Genomic DNA, 16,774 nt, shown 5'->3' with positions numbered 1-16,774 from the left:
GATACTTGTATGTCTCAACATTTCTAGACTTCCTAGTCTAACCTAACGAAGTTGACTTCAGTAACCTAATCAAGCGCCTTATGAGTTATGATACTAAAATATGACAACCAACGGTTGGTGGGTTCAACCGAGCAATGCTCTAACACTTTGTCCCTAGGCTAGGCTTTTATTTATTTTTCCTCATCTTATACAACTTAATTGGTTTTAGGTTTAGGTTATCTAGTTTTATTCTGGTTTCCACCTTTTATGTTTGTCTTTGATGATTCTTTTAGATGGTGTAATGTTAGTATTTTCATATAATATGTACTTTGTTTGTGTAATCATAGTGTACAGCTTGATAAACTTTTGTGTTTCTTCTTTGACTAGGAAAATGAAGGCTCCTGTGAAACATTGTTATGTTGAAATCAATGTTGGATATGTTACTATGACTTCTTCTTTCAGTAGATTAAGCTTAAGGGATGCTGACCCCAATGGATGCGTTTTCTCAAAGATGCAACATCAACACTGACCAAATGAATCATTGATTGTGGCAATGCACTCGCCATCCGTAATCAGCAGCAAGACCCTCATTTACTGGATACGTCGTCGTGACACTTCTAACACTCATGAGGTGACTAGAGGCCGCAAGAACAACCCATTTTGATAGTTTTGTTGCGAGCTGATCCACTCATCTTCCACAACTTGTCTGTAGATTATTACATACTGCCAGTATTAGAAGACTTCTCATTGGATACTAATGGAGAAATGAAACTTTCTAGGTCACTGAAGATTTACTTTTGTTTAGATTACACTGAGATTTATTTGAGTATTATTTTCATTTTTTGATTTATCACATTATACTCTTTCATTGCCAAGGTTTTATCCATATGGGTTTTCCTTGTCAAGGTTTTAACAAGGCAACACAAGCATGTCCAACACCGGATTGTGGTTTTTCTTTTGTCTTATGCTTTTTGCTATTGTTTCTTTTTCCATTTCCTTGTAGTAACTTTTAAATTGAACTTTATATAAAAAAAAAAGATAAAGCCATCATTCCCTTACGAACTTTTATAACTGACATGTGTATTCATCCTACCGTAGTACCTTCTTCTATTTTTACATCGGAAAATCTGACTCAATAGGGATGAAAGAAATACACATAAGTATTGTATTTCTCACTCCAATGATCTTTCGGAACCACACTCTTCTGTATATACTTGTAAATGTAATTCGATACAAAAGTTAGTACTTTCAGGATACAATGAAACCTTCAGGCTGCATAATCCAATTCAAATTTTGTACTCCCTTTATTTGACCAAGAACTCAATATGGAGAATCTTATGGATTGAAAAAAACAGAAAATCAAGAAACTTATAACTGTTATTGTACATCATAGTACAATAACAGTTTTATACAAAAAAAATGTCAGTGAATATTTATTCAACAACATTTCGGAAACTGTCACGATTGTTCAGCACTATTGGTGTGAGTTTCGTAAGAAACTGTTACCTATATCATGTAGGTAATTATTTTGTAACAGTTAAATCGTAAACTGTCATGGTTTTGAAACTTGAACTGTCACCAAAGCTAAAGTCTAGTCCAAAGTCTGATAGTAGGCTAGTGTCTGTAGCAACTTAGGGAAATTCCTATGACAATGTATAAACCAAACTTTTTATTGAGCCATGTGGATGGTCAAACAGGTTTCTCCACTATGAGAACAAAAGTGGGAGGTTGATCATCAAACGCCAGGACTGGGAACATCCGCCCGTGTGTGCAAGTTAAACGCGACGTGTGAATGTTAGACTCGGCGTTTGTAGCAAAAACGCGGGCGTGTGATACACAAATGCCAATGGTCAAATATCCAACGTCCATATTTCCAACGGTATAATTTTCAAAACCCATAAATTCCTTCAACTGAATTCATTTTCCCTCACACCACTACTATCTCTTCTTCTAAAATTCTTCTTCTTTACTAATTTTCAAAACCTATGAATTTCCTTCTTCTAAAACTCTTATAAACCAATTTTTTTGATATAATATGAGCAACTTCATAAGAAGAGCGGTCAATACTGTAAAAAGAGAAGAGATCGAAGGCATGAACCGGTACCGCAGCCTGCCACAGATATAGATTATACTCAAAATCAGGAAGCAGGGTTTGCTTCGCCGAGTGTCATTGATGCTTCATCTTTAGTCCAAGGTCATGTGTCAGGGCATCAAGATCGGTCTGTGAGTTTTTATAGAATGAGGGGTGGATTTTATAAATTAAAGGCTATTTATGATGGTCTACCCCCTATAGTCCGAGAAAGGGTTGACAGATATCCCTGGCGTGCGCTTTATAGTGTGAAGCCTAGAAGACACAACAACAAAATTACGCTATTATTAGTAGAAAGGTGGTGGCCGACGACGCACACGTTCAACTTTATGGATTTTGAAATTGTTAAGTTTATTTAACTTAACTTTTATTTTTTAAATAATTATTAAATAATCAAAAGAACTAATCATATTCTTGTAATAGGAATTACGCCCCTTGATTTGTATTTCATTTGTGGGATCCCAAGTGGAGTGAGAGATCCCATACCATACAAACCAAAACAAATGAATATCAAATAATAAATGGCAGATGCTTCTTCCCTCGTTTATGGAATCACATATACGTGAGGATCATAAAGATTTGAAAGGAGGTAGGGTATTATGTTTAGTGTTGAAGTTTTACCTTAACCAAAACAGACGACTATCCTAAACTCGAAAGGGTGTTTATCTTATGGGTACTGGGTCAGACGTTCTTTCCAAACTCAACTTCTATTTCTCATATTGGTTGTCTTGAAGATTTAGAAGATCTTGACAAAGCACCAGATTATGACGGGAGCTCTGCAATTTTAGCAGAAATGTACTATGGGTTGGATCAAGCGTCCATCGGTATAGCTAACTTCACTGGTTTCTGAAGCATTATACAGGTAAATATCAAAATTATTATTTTTATATTTAAATAATTTTATGAACAAATGTATATTAAGTCAAAATACTAAAATTATGGAGTAATTTGCAGTATTGGTGCTATACCCACTTCCGTGTTGGTAAACCAATCCTTAAAGATGAAACCCATAGACTTCCAATCTTGGACATGTACCTCTCGACCAACTGGGCAAAATACACTGGCAGCGACGTCTCGGGTTCCAGTTTTGTTCAAAGGTTTCAATAGATGACTCAAAGCCGCAAGAATGTTGTTTTTCACACTTATATTGATTTTCCTGAGTATGGTGGTAATAATGTAGAACGTATTATTGATTATTCTCTCCATAGAGTTGTTTTTTACACTCCAGAACTGGATATATGGGTTTGGTACCTGGGAGAAAGACCGATGTACCAGTTACAAGGTATATATGCAATTGCAATTAACCCGCCACCACATATGCAACCTCTGGACCAGATTTTTATCGGCGGAGAATAATCCAGTGGGAGAGGTATGAACTAAATACAAGGAGGAATATTGATGAAGCGCAGTATGTCACTTGGTACATGTCGATCGCGAAGCCTGTAATTAATAGATACAACATGCACATATATGGGTTTTATTTCCCAGGGTTATCACACCTGAATCATGATGAAAATATCGTTCCTAGCCTGCCGCCTCCAAAAGATCCATGCTTTATGACTTACCCTTCCATGGGTGCAATTTCTTCATCATCTTCGTCAAATATGCCCGAAATTTGTTGGGAGATGCCAAGTATTACTTCACAAGGTGATCCAACCACGATCCCCATTGTTTCCCAAGATATGTAACGTGATTATCCTTACTACAATATGGCTGCCAGTAACGAAGACTTGAAGAGACAACTGAACGATATGTATTGGATGAATCGACAAATGAAGGTTATACACTTGGGCGTGTGTCAGAAATGGCATACAAATACAATGTTTGGATTGAGTCCATCTGTAAATGATGATGGGCGTTCACAGTCTTCCGATTCCACCAGGAGCAACAGATCATGTCACGAGAGTGATAATACAGTGGTGGGAGAAACACAAGTACGACAGAGTACTTCACCACAAGTACGACACAATACTTCACCACAAACTGTTCCTGTATCTCAACCTCAAGTAATTCAGCCAGATCCTGGACGCATTTCATAATCATTCTCGCCCTACAACCCAAATGATGCTTGTTATATTGTTACACCACCACCACAACAACAAACATCTTATCTGGTTGGAGGACCAAGTGCTTTCCAACAATCGAGTGCTTTCCAGTCGCCTAGTGTTCTTCAACCAGTTTTTTCCCCTTATGGAAATTTAGCAAATATGTTAGAAAGTGTGGATATCACAGGCCTTGGAGAATGGCTGACTCCAGGCCCCGAAGATAATAATGAGCGACGTTAGAGAGATTGTAATTTTTAATTCTGCTGCATTTGTAATTCTAATTTTAATCAATTAAAAAGTACAACAGTTTGTTTAAATAAAATTACATATGTTTAAAATTAAGCGTTTTACAATAGCTTCACTGAATTACATATGTTTAAAATTAAGCGTTTTACATTAGCTTCACTGATGATAAGTACTAGGTGGAACAACAACTACAAAGAAGGGGGAAGGGGTTGAAATTGTTCAACACTTTAAGGATTTCGAAACATTTTTTGAAACGAAAAGCCACATTTTCCATCCTCGCCATTTAGACAAAGATCTTGTTACCATCTCAGCATCAGTTTCACCTCTTAGTCTATATCGATTGACTTGCATAGTTAAAGCTACAAACTCATTTACTTCTTTATTAATTGCAAGAAAACAATTTTTTATTTCACATATAGCACGACAACTCGGATTACGGGTATCACTGCAGAATCCGTCGTGAATAACCGCCCAGAAATTCACCCTTGGATAGTTTGCTGAAGCAAGCTGAGTAAATAAAAAAACATATTTTCTGCAAATAGATTCATCTTCTTCTTCACTATACGGTGCTCGCCGGACTAATAAGGGCCGAGACATCTTCTTTCGACAAATTTGTTGAATTGAAGAATTTTTTAAGCTCAGAGAAGAAGAGTAAAGAAGACTAGAGGTGGAGAATGTGTGAAGTTGGAGTTGAAATGGTGAGTATTTATAGAAATCAAAATTCTAGCCATTGGATGACAAGATTTTTCAGCCGTTGGCGGTTTTGGGTAAAACGCTGGAGGATTCACCTCAGACACTGGTGTGTGAAGGAAAGACTGGCGGTTTCGGATCACACGCCAGTGTATTTGGTTCAACCGCCCGATGTTTCATCAAGCGCGCGTCTATTCTTCCGTCTCACTCAACAAACCAACAATTTTGTTGGTTTTCCCATCTGTTTTTCATATTTGTTGAGTCCATAGTAGGAGCAAAATGTTTGTTGAGTCCATAAAAACTGCTCTTAATACAGTTTGGTGTTAAAAGCTGGACGAGGTGCCTTGTTTTTTTCTTTAGGTGCAGTTTTCCTCGTTAACACAATTCTTGTATGTGTGCGTATTTTTTACTTTTCCGCATCTTTTGATTGTTTAAAAGCACTACACAGGTTCATACTCCTGTCAAACGAAAAATTGGATGTATACTTCGTATCTCTCCTTTTCAAAGTTTACTATATAATAATCTTATTTTATCTTCTTGTCAATCCTCAAAGTTCACATCATGCAGCACCAATAACAAGCTTCTCCGGCAAATTTCTTGGGTAGGTTTAGGCCTGTTATTACAGTAACAGGGGCTTGTTTTGTGCACGGCACGGCTCACATCTTTACTCTCTTTACTGGCTTCCTTTGTACACTTCTCTTTACTGGCTTCCTTTGTACACTTCTCATTTTTGTTCAATAAAATACCCTTTTCTTTTCTTTTCATTTCTTTGTACACTTCATCAGATAACTCGTTCCTTCCTCGATACAGTCATCTCAAAAACCCTGACTTGCTAGTCTTCTTCACGATGACTTCAATTTCTCGCAAAGTTCATCCTAAACCATCCGGATCATGCGGTTTGCTAAATTACGCAATGATGACTTCAAATTCTCGCAAAGTTCGTCCCAAACCATCCGGTGATGATTCAGGTGACAACACTTCAATTACCGGTCAGCACTCATCATTAATAGTTGATAATGTTGATATGATAGCACAAATTCTAGTTCGTTTACCAGTTAAATACTTGCTTAGATCCAAATCAGTCTCAAAAACATGGTTATCTGTTGTCACTGCTCCAAGTTTTGTTCGTAACTATTCGGTTCGTAATCGTCGTTCAGTATCAGGATTATTTTTGAAACAATATTCCGATGTGTTTGAAGGAAAATATGAGTTTATCCCTCTGGATAAACAAAATGGCACCAGGCGAATTGAAAAGGGAAAGGGCAGGAAGGGGACCAGGAATAATAATAATAATACTGATGTCATCTCATTCAAAACCCTAAATTTCTTGAATGTTCATGGACGTATTAAGATTGAACAATCTTGCAATGGTTTATTATGTTGTAGTCACTCTGTAAAAAATAGTCGTCATAAACCCGAAGTAGCTGCTTATTACATTTATAATCCATCCACAAAGAGTTATAAAATCGTACCTGAATCTCCATTCCGACAAGATGGTTGTGGTTCTGTTCATAGTATGAGTTTAGCTTTTGATCCATTGAAATCTCCATATTATGAAGTTATCTGTTTTTTGTCAGACAACAAAGAGAAAGATCAGATGGAGATATACTCTTCGAAAACATCTTCATGGAGGCTTTGTAAAGCTCCTTTTGAAACAAAACGTAATGAATTTGGTTTTTCAAATTTTGGTATGTACAAGTCTGGTGTCTTCTGGAATGGTTCACGTCATTGGGAGTCAGTTTACTTCGATATAGATCAAGAATTATTAAAGGAAATGCCGGAGTTACCTAATGCTGCTGATTATAATGACACTGATAAAGACGAGGATGAGGATGACAGCTACACTGATGACAACGATGAGGACAGTCACGGTGATAGTGATGATGATGACACTGAGGATAGTATGTCTGTCAGTTGAGTATTTTGGAGAATGTCGGGGGCATTTATTTCTTATTCAAATTTCTGATCCACATGGGAGTTTTAAGTTCAGAATTTTGGAGATGGAGTCTGACTACACAGGGTGGAATGTTAAATATCGGGGCAACTTAAAGAAAATGACACGTCAGTACCCAAAGTTTATGCTAGATGAATATGCGGTTCACTATAATTTTGGGTTGGATTTCTCAGTACTGCTTGTTGAAGAGAAGGAAGAAGAAGAAGAATCCATAAATATGATGTTAAGGGTTATGGATAAGGTCATCTCTTACGATCTTAAGAAAAAGTGTTTCAAATCAATTCACAAATTGCCATTTGCTGCAGGAGGGCCAGAAATGAATTCGCCTGCATGGTTTGAAGCTTATCAGCAACGCTGAATTGGGGGTCATGGAAACTAATTCGGGGTCATGACACATTTTATACCCACACCAAAAGATATATGGGGCTTCCAAAATGATGGTGAAATAACTATTTTACCCTTCTTTAATAACTTCTTCTCCTCCCATTCTTCTTCTCCTCCGCTCCCTCTCTCCCATTGTTTCCCATTCCATTAACGACTTCTGAGAAAAAAAATTCTCACCGATTCATCGTCGTAAGTGAACTAAAACCCCTTAATCTAAGTTGGGTTTGCGTTTTAATTTGATTTGTTGATTGAAAAATTAGGTTTTCAACTGCAAAATTGCAGTTACAGTTCCAGGGTCGTTAACCACGGTTTTTTATTGCTTAACGATTTTTGATATGCATGTTGAATTGATGAAAAATCGTTAACCATTAGGGTGTAGTAGATAACGACCCTATACCTGGTTTTCTGCCCTAGAATAGTGTCGTTTAGGGATTTCTAAATCGTTAACGATTCTTCTGGACGACCCTTTTTAAATACGAACGACTATGTCTTATGCAGAACCACCTATATTTCTAAAGCATTAACGATTCTTTGTTTGACAACCCCTTTATGAAATTAACGACTCTATATGATACAAAATTTGTTCCCTGTTCAAAAAATAGGAAGGGTCGTCATGTCAAATGGTTGTAGTCGTTAACTATGTTGAAGGGTCGTCATCTCAAATTTTTGAAGTCGTTAACGATGTTGAAGGGTCGTTTGGTTTTATAAATTTTGCTTGCCGACCCTTGATCTATGAAATGGCTCGCTAGGATCGTCAGTATATAGGAATGCCTAATTAACGACTTTAAGAGTAACATTTTCATAGAGTAAAAAGTTTTAGAGTCGTTGGGTTCTAAACATATTAAGTTAACGACTCTATATGACCTAATTAGCTGGAGTCGTCAATTATATCACACTTGGTTGACGATTTTTCATAACCTGCAAAAGTTGCAGGTTTGAGTCGTCAAAGGTTGTGTCAAGTAATTGACGACTCCTTAGAGTCGTTCATTTATTACCCTCCCGACTTAACGACCCTCACTCTGAATAGTTGCATAGTGTACATGAATCGACCACTTGGGGCATCATTCATACAATTTGAAGAGTATAGGAAGTTTATCTGATTGTTTTGAGCTTCGGGTTCTTCATTTTGAGGATTGGTTCCTTCATTTTGAGCAATATGATTCCTCTACTGGAATCCCCCAAAAACTCAACTTCTTCCTCTCCACAACACAAAAATACAATTTTATCCCTAAATCTGATTTTAATCTAATTAAACTAATTAACAATTAATGAACTTAATTATCACTAATGATTTGAGGCAGTTTAGCCATTTAAAAAAATTGGAGATAAGGGATAACTCCCAATTACTATATCATGACCTTTTTTTATCGTGTAGCTAGGGGTCCCCAATTATTTTTGGAGACCCCCAATTCAGCCTTGCTTATCAGTTCATCAAGTCGTTGGCTAGTGTTTGATTATCTACTCTTAGGTTTATTTTGCTGAAATAAGTTGACTTCAGTTTCTTAGGGGATCATCATGTAGATTGGATCTTTTCTTTGCTGGTGTCTAGTGTCTACAATCTTTTTATTCTTCCTGTTAGATGACTGCCCACTCTATCTTTTTGTGTTAACTATGCTTAATTTCAGGTACATGCTTTTGTGACTGTGCTTTCATTGGTCTTTAATCGAATAGATTTATTAGTTTCGTTACTTTTAACTTTCTACTTCTATTTGTTTATATATTGGGTTCTTGTGATTTTCGCCTTTCTTTTGTAATATTCAGCATAAGGTATTGGGATGAGAGACTCTAGTGACGTACAAACTTACAACGAACAAGTTTATGTAGAAATCCAATAGAATCACAAAATTACCTCTTACAGAAAGATAAGACAGTAACACCAGCACCCATCAGCTGCCTCTTTTGTGCCAGAGCAAGCTGCAAAGTTCAATTCTCTGTAAAAAAATAAACTCGAAAAATAAAGGGAACCATTTTAAGGTGTTAAGTTGTGTACCATTGCATGGTAAACTATATGATTAACTCATCTATGTTTTTCTCTGCACAAGTTTAGCTAATTAGCTAATTTGTGATCTGACGAGGCAAATAGAGGAACCAAACCTTTTTTCAAGTTGTTTACTGAAGAAGAACAAGATAATGAAGTGAACTTGGCTTGAAGCCTATCAGTTCATCTGAGTCATTGCCATTGGTAAGCATTTGATTATCTACTCTTAGATTTATATTTGCTATTTTTTTTTTCATCCCGCTAAAGAGGAACTGGTTGGTCACCGTAATGGTTTGCCTTGTACAACACATGAAGATCTTCATAGAGGTCATTACACTATTTATCAGCCTAACAGGGTTACAGGGGTGAAATCCGTCCAACCATCAGAAATGGATTCTATTCCTTAGCAAATGAATACAAGTTGGTAAGTATCGATTGTACAGCTGACAAGAAGTCATGGTATTTACCCTGGGAACTGAATCATGGAGATTTATCACTACTACAAGCACACCGATAGCAGACCATGATCTTCATCCTATTATTCGGATGAGAGCAGTGAAAAATAGAGTCGAAGAGACAAATCTGCCCTCTTTGTGGTGGTATTGCTAGTAGTGGTCCTAGTGGATGTTTGTGTTGGAAGATAATGGCAACTACTAGTAAGCAATAGGTGAGGTAATGAACATGGTAACAGTAATAATAAGATTGAGATACTACCATCCTTCGATCTCCACAACGAGAAATTCCAGTTTACTGTTAGTGTGTTACTATTAACAGAAAATAAAAGAATGGGATGAATGCTCCTTATATTAGTGTAATTTCAACTCTTGGATCTTGGTCACACTTTTGAGGTTGATTGTCGGTGATTTTCTGTTTTGTTTTTATTCCTTGATGATTTATGTCACTGTTAAAATTGTTTGTTTGAAACTTTGAATTACTTCCTAAGAGCAACCACAGTCATGGGACGGACCAAATATCAAAAGCCAGACTAAAAACCAAAACAAATTGGTTTTCCGTGTGTTCAAGCGCAGTGGGAGAAGACTAAAATTTGGTGAAGCGTGACTTATACCCACGCTTGATGCGGGACGCAACTTATATCCACGTTTCTTGATGGAGCGTGTTTATTATATGCGTCTGAATGAAACGGAGGTATAATGCCCGTTTCAATGGGACGTAGGTATTATTCACGCCGTGCACGGGACGGAGTTACAAATTGCGTTTGGTGGGACGGAGTTACAACTTGCGTCTGTGTCGGACGCAGAAGAAAGATGCGTCTGGGTCGGGCGTGTATACTGAGTCCGTCTGAGTGGGGCGTTAATCTAGTGTGCTTCTTCAGTCTGCAATGCCAGTTCTCCCTCCTTACATGCCACACATCTTTTCTTGCCAGCAAACAACGGTCTCATCTTGTCCAATAGTAGCAGTAGTAGTAATTACAACAGCAGCAGCAGCTGCGTGGTAGTTGCTGCTGGTCTTTTACCTAGTGGTACTGCTGAGCAATCACCACCATCATCTCTAAACAATCTCAAGGCGTGTAGCTTGCTAAGAGGATCAGTTAGAGTTAGAAGAGCAGAACTCACATACATAGGGGCAACGGATGATGACAGCTAACTGGACCAGTCTTTGGGTGAGTGACTAATCTCCGAGAATATCTACTAATTTCTTGGTTTGCCACGTTGAAAATCATTATCGCTTGGTGTTGCTCTACTTCACGAGGGGCGGGTGATGGTGGAAACTGCTTTTAAGGGGAAAGAAGGTTCTTTGTGGTAGGTCGAGGGAAGCACCTTTGACATGCTTGCAAGTTGATCTTCTCTTATAGTGGATGTTGCTAACAGACGCTCTTTATAAATGCGCCTCACCTAAACGCACATTAAAGATACGCCTAGACAGAGACGCTCAAAATACATGCGCCCAGCCCAGGCGTTTTTTATAACTGCGCCTCATTCATACGCTTTCTATACATGCGTCCCATTTCAGGCGTAAGTATTAACAGCGTCTGACGCGTTTGAAGAGGGCGGAGTTTATACATGCGCATGACTCATACGGTGATTAAACTTACGCCTGATTGTATACGGTGATTAAACTTACGCCTGGTATCATACGCTCCTAATACTTCCGTCCCACTATATCTTTTTTAGTCTGGGTCGACGACCACATTTGGTCTCAAACCCTAAATTTGGCGACCAAATTTGGGTTTACTCCTCACCACTGCGGCACTTTCGGGGACCAAATTTGGGTTTAGTACCCAAATTTGGTCGTGACTGTGGTTGCTCTAAAGCAAGCTAATACTCCAGTGGGAAAATTACGCTAACGCCTAATTCATGGATAACCCATAATATGAGGTCCTTAATCAAAAGAAGTTTAAATCTAGGTCCCGAGTTTTTAAAAGACATCCTTGCCTTTTTATATATTATCAAGCCCCAAACTAAATAAAATTTTAATTTAAGCCCAAAATTATTACTCCCTCCGTTTCAAAAAAACAGTCCGCTTTGACTTTATCAAAATATTAAGGAGACCGTAGTATTTTACTTGATTACCCTTAATTACTTACCTATTTTATTTTAAATAAAAGGATTGGAAATAAGAAGTGCCTAAAATTGTTAGGAGGATTATAAACACGAAATATAAATGGAAAATTAAAAGATATCAATTTTATGGAGTATAAACTTTATATGGAATTTAATTGATAGAGCCAAGTATATATTCTCTTACAAGGAATGAAAGATACGTTTGTTTCCTTAATTATATAGATTTCTTTAATATTTAAAATCGGTTCCGTTAAAAATAAATTTATGCATGTAAAATTTTTAAGGGTATATTAGAGAGTTCATTGGAAAAATATGACTATAAACAGAAGTTGGACACAATTTTGAAACAGACCAAAATAGAATAGAGGACAGTCTTTTTGAAACAGAGGGAGTAATATATAGTAAATCACCTCCAACCACCACAGCCACTGCCAACCACCACCACCACTAACCACCTCCGACCATCACCGTCAAATCACCTCCGACCACCACCATCAACCACCTCCGACCACTATCACCACCAACCACCACCGTCAAACCACCTCCGACCACCACCACCACCGTCAAACCTCCACCACTACCACCACCAACCACCACCGCCGGCGGCCACCACCGATAATATATGGATGTGTAATCTGAAGTTACACATGCAACGAGCATGTGTATCCAGAAGTTACACATGCAACGAGCATGTGTATCCAGAAGTTACACATGCAACGAGCATGTGTATCCAGAAGTTACACATGGGTATGGCATGTAAAGGTTTTACATGCGTACGACATGTGTAAGCAGAAGTTACACATGCAAATGACATGTGTAAGCAAAGGTTACACATCCATATGGCATGTGTAATGAGAAGTTACACATCAAAAAGAAAAAACATAAAAAAAATACATGTATTACTTTAAGATTTATTTACAATAATTTGTCTAGTGTAATTAGGAGTTACATATGCATCTATCTAGTGCAATTGAGATTTACACATGTATCTGACTTGTGTATTCAGCGTTGTTGACACCCCAATTTCGCACCCTCCGTGAAAAATACAATTTTTACGCTTCGGAGCCGGATAAAAATATGACTGTAAATTACAGTGTCGGCAAGATAGTGAAAAGGTAAAAAGTAAGAAATACTATTCATTACCCACCAACACCCCACTCCATATCATCTACCAACACATTACTGAAGGAGAAAAATTGAAATCATTATATTTTATCCCACCTTTTGATTTTGAATCAATACCAAGAATCAAATACCTTTCAAAAGAGAAACAAAAGCTTTTTTTCCTTTCTCTCTAAAATTTCTCCCAACCACATCCGTAGCCAAAATGAAGAGGGAAATAAAAGAAAAAACAATGTTTCTTTTCCCAACTCTTCCATTACATACCCATTTCCTCTTTGGTGCACTCTCCATTTCAAATTAAAAATAATCCCACCAAAATCTCCACTTTAATTCCATTTTGCTTTGTGTCCCACTAAAGCCAAACTAAAAGGCTATAAATACAAGGAAAGAAGAGGAAGGAAAATCATCGTAAAAGCACCAACAATACGTAGCATCTTCATATCATTAGAGAACGTATTCTCTTCGCATTCAGAGTTGTAACAAAAAAAAAAGAGCAGGCAAGGAAATGAGTACGAATGGAGACAAAACGAAAGGAATCTAATTCCTCTTTTTGATCACCAACTATACGTACCTTCACTTCAATTCTATATGTATCTTAAGTTTGAGACATTAATTGATTCGAACATTAGTTAATGTTTTAATTGTATTATTCACTCATCTAAATTCTAAAAAAGTATTGGTCTAATTAATATCAGTATTGTCTTTAAGGTCTTAAAAGATTAGCATTAAATTGCTGGTACTTTAATTATTTTTAACATACTCGAAGGGAACAAGAAATCACGGTAAGAATTTTATCAAGTTTCAATGTCCTATTCCAGGTATAACAATTTTATCCCTTTGGTAAATTATATAGTCATGCGAGAACGGGATGATTTTTCCATCTTGTAGTAACACCGCGACTATTTTTCTTACGTTGGGACTTGCGATTAATTATTAATTTTCCAAGTGGGATAAATCAAGTTGTGGGTATAAAGCGGAATTCCCTCCCACATTAGACCCATTTTCAAAATAATAATTGACACATTAACCTCTGTTTCTGTTGAGTTAATCTGCAGGTTAATTATTTAATTTCGAAATTTCATCTAAATTTCGAAATTGAGCATGGATTTAATTTAGATCTAAATTATGGATCTATGATTAAATTAAATCATCCACTAAAATCATATCATACATCGATTTTTCTTCAAATCCTTGTAAATTACTAGATTAAATTTGGTATTAACCAATTATAAATTTAATCCAAGAATTGCCCATAATTCTAAATATGTAAGCCTATAGTGAAAATATAGCATTAGGCAACATCTTTTCATGTTTAGAATTGGTCATAAATTCTTTGCTATCACAGGGAGTTGCTCTAAAAATTCCATCAATTAAATCTACCGTCAACCTAGACTTTAGATGATCATTATCATGTTTAGGATTGCTCTTAATCCTTTACTATCAGATTGATTTGGAGTCGAACTAGACTCTTAAAAAAGTTTAGGAGTTGGCCAAAGCCCCCTAGACACCCAAAATATTAAGAGTTAACCTAAGCTCTTGATCTTGAAATCCATAGTTAAAGCTTCACCCAGCTTATAAATATATCTCTATTCTAAATAGATCATGCATGAAAATCTATTCTCAATTTCCAGTAAATTCTGATATTACAATGTTCATATGTAAGTTTTGGTAAAAAAAAAAAGTTATAAACATTATCCCTTTAATCATGAAGTAGAGGCCAATCTTAAGATTGGGCGGTTGATGGGTGCCTAACACCTTCCCATCCCGTACTAGAATCTCCTTGCCCGGACTCTATGATAGCAGACCATAAAATGTAAGTCATAACTAAATTTTGTTTTCCCTAAAGAATTCAAACTAGTTAAAAGGGTCCTGATTCCCCTTAATCAAGTGGCGACTTCAACACATCTGTTCTCTTTGCGGAGTTGGCTCCTTACTAACGAGCTAGTAAGAAGTTACCTATGCACGACTTGTGCGGTGAACATATACGAACGGATAAGAACATACACTTCCCCCATAATAATCAGGGATCGGAAAAAGCCCGGCTATCGACCCGTGCTAGACCTCGTTTTCTACAGTGGCGACTTCACTGGGAATAAAAGATTCGACTTTAAAAATGTTTATCGGGAAATGTTTATAATTTAATTTTTTGTTATACTAATCACCAAAACAAGATTTTATGATTCCAGGAACTCATACAATCATAAGCAACCATAACTCGAGGGAGAGCTTACACTCGTAGATGGTATCGAAACAAAAAAGGAAGGCTTACCAAAATGTCTGAGTCACAATCTGGACAAAAAAATTATGAAACATTAAATGTTCCAAGAATAGAACAAAAATCGTCGAAGAACAACTGGTGAAATTCTTCAAGAAGATGGGATATGAAAACCCAGAAAGGGAGAATAACACGGAGGCCCCTAATCCTCATCAACAGTCAAACAGTCAAGGATGCGGTGATGGTCCGCCTGAAGAGAAAAACAAATATGGAGGACCTAATAATCCTCGTAATCATGATACGAACACGTCAAACAAAGAACGATTGGAATTCAAAAGTTTCAAAGAACAAGTAATAAAGAGGTTGTCAGCCATTGATGATAACACCGACATTGAGAGCAAAGTGTGGTACACTACTCCAAAAGGAAAATTGCCCGAAGGTTTCAAATTCCCTAAGATGGCGAAATATGACGGGCACGGTCCTCCAGCTTCTCATGTCAATATGTACCTAAATTACCTAAAGCCCCAAGGGTTAACAGATGACTGGATGTTAAACTTATTCCACCAGAGCCTGACTGGGCTAGCTCTTGACTTGTATTAACATGTGGAGAAAACAAAAATATCCACATGGCCAATCATGATTGATTCGTTTGTTGAGCATTTCACCTAAAATATGGATCAAACTCTAGCCTTACGCCAGCTCGATTCCCTCCGACAAGGGTCACACGAAGGATTCATCGACTGGATGAGTCGATGGGACAAGAAGGTGTTCGAAATGTTCGAACGACCATCTGAAGAAACTCAATTAAGAATGCTAATGAAAAATGTTTTCATGTCTTACGGGGGTCTAATCAGCATGTCGGTACCCAAAAATCTTTCGGCTTTTCGAAGAAAATGAGCCAACATTGAGGACGCCATGAGCGAAGGTGCATACTCCGGATTTCTTACGGGGAAAAACCCAACAAAGAAAAAAGAGTCTAATTATGTTAACCCATTCCCTACCCGACCTACATACATTAAAGCTGCGGGGAAAGCACCTGCAACTGAAGCGCCTCGGCAAGAAAGGGCACAACGCGAACCATATGAAAGAAGATGGAGCAAAAATCATGTATTCTCTAACCTTGATGGGGAAATCATCACATTCCTTCCCATGTTGATCAAAGAAAAGTTGATCCAGCTCCGAGACCCTAAGCCTGTACCTAATCCCAAACCTCTGGGATTTGATGAAACGAAAACATGTGATTTACATCAAGGAGTCGGCCATGATACAAATTCATGTTGGACACTAAAACACCTTATCCAAGACCTTTTGGATGAAGGAAAGATAATCATAGAGGGAGCGACAAAACAACCCAACATCCACCAGAATCCTCTTCCATCACATCCAGGGGTCAACTTTATTGGAGCCGACGACGACGAAGAAGATTGACCGCTCCCAATAACGGACATCGCAACAAAACGGCCGGTACAAACAAATAAAGATGGTAGGGTCATCGCAGAGAACAATAAGGAAGCGACAAAAGGAACTCCGGAGGTCAATATCCGAAAGGT

The 16,774-nt window shown here is 37.4% G+C and overlaps 1 protein-coding gene across 1 annotated transcript; it reads left to right on the top strand.

Annotated features, from left to right (window-relative positions):
* The first annotated feature begins 5,965 nt into the window (after positions 1-5,965).
* On the top strand, positions 5,966-6,967 carry LOC113291736 (F-box protein At5g07610-like). The gene has a single exon (XM_026541234.1). The coding sequence runs from the start codon at positions 5,966-5,968 to the stop codon at positions 6,965-6,967; it is 1,002 nt and encodes a 333-aa protein (XP_026397019.1).
* Positions 6,968-16,774: the final 9,807 nt, after the last annotated feature.

Source organism: Papaver somniferum, chromosome 6 (assembly GCF_003573695.1).
Source record: "Papaver somniferum cultivar HN1 chromosome 6, ASM357369v1, whole genome shotgun sequence".
Lineage (NCBI taxonomy): Eukaryota > Viridiplantae > Streptophyta > Magnoliopsida > Ranunculales > Papaveraceae > Papaver > Papaver somniferum.
This window is presented reverse-complemented; position numbering and strand designations above follow the sequence as displayed.

What these genes read in the sequence shown, in the direction of transcription:
- LOC113291736 (XM_026541234.1), top strand. Translation starts at nt 5,966, where the DNA reads ATGACTTCAAATTCTCGCAAAGTTCGTCCCAAACCATCCGGTGATGAT.